General features: G+C 43.6%; 1 protein-coding gene across 2 annotated transcripts in view; it reads left to right on the top strand.

Annotated features, from left to right (window-relative positions):
* Positions 1 to 3,481, top strand: part of NME6 (NME/NM23 nucleoside diphosphate kinase 6) — a 9,091-nt gene that overhangs the window by 2,523 nt on the left and 3,087 nt on the right. Inside the window, exons 2-3 of one of the 2 annotated variants that reach the window (XM_012811882.2) lie at positions 1,421 to 1,517; positions 2,934 to 3,036. In XM_012811882.2, the coding sequence (XP_012667336.1) occupies positions 1,428 to 1,517; positions 2,934 to 3,036 (193 nt within the window). In that variant the 5' untranslated portion in view covers positions 1,421 to 1,427. Of the gene's footprint in view, positions 1 to 1,420; positions 1,518 to 2,574; positions 3,037 to 3,481 lie in introns of those variants that run through there. The other variant, XM_012811881.2, reaches the window with a different exon arrangement.

Here is a 3,481-nt window from a genome sequence, read left to right as displayed (position 1 = left end):
GGGCCCGGGCTGGATTCGAACCCGCCACCTTGGGTGTACGTGGCTGGCGCCTTAGCCACTTGAGCCACAGGCACCGAACCTGTAATTTTTTTTTTTTTTTTGAGACAGAGTTTCACTCAGTCACCCTGGGTTTGAGTACTGTGGCGTCATAGCTCACAGGAACCTCAAACTTTTAGGCTCAAGCGATTCTCTTGTCTAAGCCTCCAGAGTAGCTGGGACTACAGGCACAGGCCACAACACCTGGCTATTTTTAGAGATAGGGTCTTGCTCTTGCTCAGGCTGGTCTTGAACCTGTGAGCTCAGGCAGTCCACCTGCCTCAGCCTCCCAGAGTGCTAGGATTACAGGTGTGAGCCACTGTGCAGAGCATTTTCCACAAGTATTTATTGAGTTCTCATAACATGCCTAACACCAGGAATACAAAAACAAATAGAAATAAGGCTGTATAGGTTTATTTAGTCAATAAAACTGATTGAGCACCTTTGTGCCAGGCACTGCTTCAGCTGCATCAGAAGCAAAATTACAACCAATCCCTGATCTTGGAGTGGCATGTGGACAAGTCTTGCCACTGAGGTCAGCATGGCATAGTAACAGGTTTGATTTGGGCAGGAGAGAGCCTGACTTATTCATAATATTAGATAAGAGGTAGTGAGGGCAGCACCTGTGGCTCAGTGAGTAGGGCACCGGCCCCATAGACTGAGGGTGGCAGGTTTGAACCTGGCCCCAGCCAAACTGCAAAAAAATAGCCAGGCGTTGTGGCAGGTGTCTGTAATCCCAGTTACTGAGGAGGCTGAGGCAAGAGAATCACCTAAGCCCAAGAGCTGGAGGTTTCTGTGATGCCGCGGCACTCTACTGAGAGTGATAAAGTGAGACTCTGTCTCTAAAAAACAAACAAACAAAAAAGAGGTAGTGTATATCCAGCAGACTTTTTGGTATCCTGCCAACACCCTGATTCTTGTCCATCAATCTTCTGTTTGTAGAATTGATAGGAGAGCACTATGGGATAGAGGGCCTTAAGAGGGGAAGCAGTCATTATGCCCTCAGGGCCCAGATGTTTAGGAATGTAAATTATAAATCCTATTTAAAACAAAAGAAAGGGAACAGAATATTGGCAGAGGCAGGTGGTATTTAACAGGAATTTCTATTAAATGGATAACTCCCTTGTAGGCTTACAGTCACACAAAACAGATTGTATAAATCCACAGGGCAACCTGAATGCCCCCTCTACCACTCCCTTCCCTCAATCCCATGAGCCCAAATGGGCAGTTAAATAAAATGTGTACAGCCTCATGATGAAACTGTCAGGTGCATTATAAGTATCAGGACTGAGGGTACTGGTTGGCTTGCAAGTTTATGGCTCCAGAGTAGGGAAGGGTGGGAGTGCAGCACTGGTGAGTCCATAATCCAGCTCTCTGATGGCAGGAGTGAAATGACCTCAATCTTGAGAAGCCCTCAGGCTCTCCAGCTCACTCTAGCCCTGATCAAGCCTGATGCAGTTGCCCACCCACTGATTCTGGAGGTAAGAACAAATCCTAGGCCTCTATTCTATGCTCTGGGCATTGCTACTGTTTCAGATGTTACAGGGCCACTTGTGGCAAATGACAACATAGTGTGGTGCCAGATGCTGTGGAAGCAAATCCAGAACTCTTGACCCGAAGGAGACTAAAAAATCTAGTAGAGACTAGACAGATCTAAAATATAAGAAAGAACCCAGTACAATAATAAAGAGAACCAAAATCTCAAGACAATGTATATGTATTAGTTTCTATTTCTACATTAACAATTTACCACACACTTCAGAGCTTAAAGTAATACTTAGCCAACTGGGCCCTTACCTGGAAAATCTAGGGAGGATTCCACTTCCAGGCTTATTTAGGTTTTGGCAGTTTTTTCAATTCTCGTTATCATAGGACTGAGGTCCCCATTTCCTTGCTGGTCTTCAGGCAGAAGCTGCTCTCACTTTCTAGAAATCACTCACATTCTTTGTCACAGGCCCACTGCATCTTTAAGACAGCAGCAGTGCCTCAGATCCTTCTCTGACTTCACCTTTAGTCTCCAGCCAGAAAAAACTGCTTTACAGGTCTCATGTGATTAATTAGGTCCACCTGGCTAATCTCCCTTTAGCAAAGTCAACTGATTAGTAACCTTAATTACTTTTGCAAAATCCATTCAATTAAATAATGTAATATAATCATGTTGTATCATATTCATAGTTCTGGGGATTAGTGTGGGAAATCTTGGTGGATGTGGGGGTCATTTTGGGATTCTGCCTACCATAGTTTGATAAGTACTGGGCAGTACTAAGTCAGTCCACTGTGTTGCAGAGGAAGAGTAGAGCAGTCAGGAATAGACAGGAAGTGGTGGGACTTGGCCAAGCCTCAAAGGGAGGATAGTATTGATTAGTGACAGGAGGAGGATGGGTAGGAACATGTGTGATGGGTCTGAGCACCCCCAGCAGCCTGGGTTGTTGAGACTAGAGACTTGAAAGTGGTAGAGGGCAAGGAAAGTGCAGCCTTGAGTACTGGGTTGAAGTGGTTGAACTTCATTCTTGAAATAATAGGAACTACCCAAAACCTGACTAGAGTGTGACATGTAAATTATAGGGTTTTTAGTCTATCAAGTGTGATGCTTTGGAGAGGAAAAGAAACTAAGGCAGGACAACTAGGAAAAGACTTTTATAGTGGTCTGGGTGGTGGGTCTTGTGAATTCAAGGAGCTATAAGCATGGAAGGACAGAAACAGCACTTCCTATTCCCTTCTACCCACACTCACACTCTGGCTATGTGACTGAAGGTCTTGACATCACCCCACCTTTTTCTTCTGACTTACCAATGGGACAGACCCTCAAGTCCTACACCCCAAGGGGTCCTCATGGTTTCTTTTGGTCATCTTGGGTTTCCTGGTTGATTTTTATTTTGGGGGTGGTCTTTATCCAGGCTGTTCATCAGCAGATTCTGAGCAACAAGTTCCTTATTGTACGAATGAAAGAACTCCTGTGGAGAAAAGAAGATTGCCAGAGGTTTTATCAAGAGCATGAAGGTAGGACCAGTAGTCCTATAAGAGAGATGTGAGCTGGAACATATAATGGTGGGCTCTCTCTGGCCTGCCAACTGTATAAAATTGTGGTCAAGTCTTCTGGAATATTGGTTTATACACAAATTTTTTGTGATTATTATCTATTTTTTTTCTACAGAGGTTCTACCTCTTCATAGTCCCAAATTAATTTTATGTCCTGATAATATCAGTAATCTTTAGCAAATGTTTACTCTATCAGACATCACCTAAACACTCATTATTTTAATTCTCTGAACAACTCTAAAAGGTAGGTATTGTTATTTCCCCCTACACAGATTAGTGAACTGAGTGAGGAAAGTGAATGACTCACTTGAAACTAGATAGGTTTGTAAGTGACAGAGCCTGGATTCAGACCCAGATTTGTCAAACTCCAAGATCAAGATCCTTGCTTTTTTTTCTTTTTTTTTTT

Source organism: Otolemur garnettii, unplaced genomic scaffold (genome assembly GCF_000181295.1).
Source record: "Otolemur garnettii isolate 467f Iridium unplaced genomic scaffold, OtoGar3 scaffold00179, whole genome shotgun sequence".
NCBI classification, from domain to species: domain Eukaryota; kingdom Metazoa; phylum Chordata; class Mammalia; order Primates; family Galagidae; genus Otolemur; species Otolemur garnettii.
This window is presented reverse-complemented; position numbering and strand designations above follow the sequence as displayed.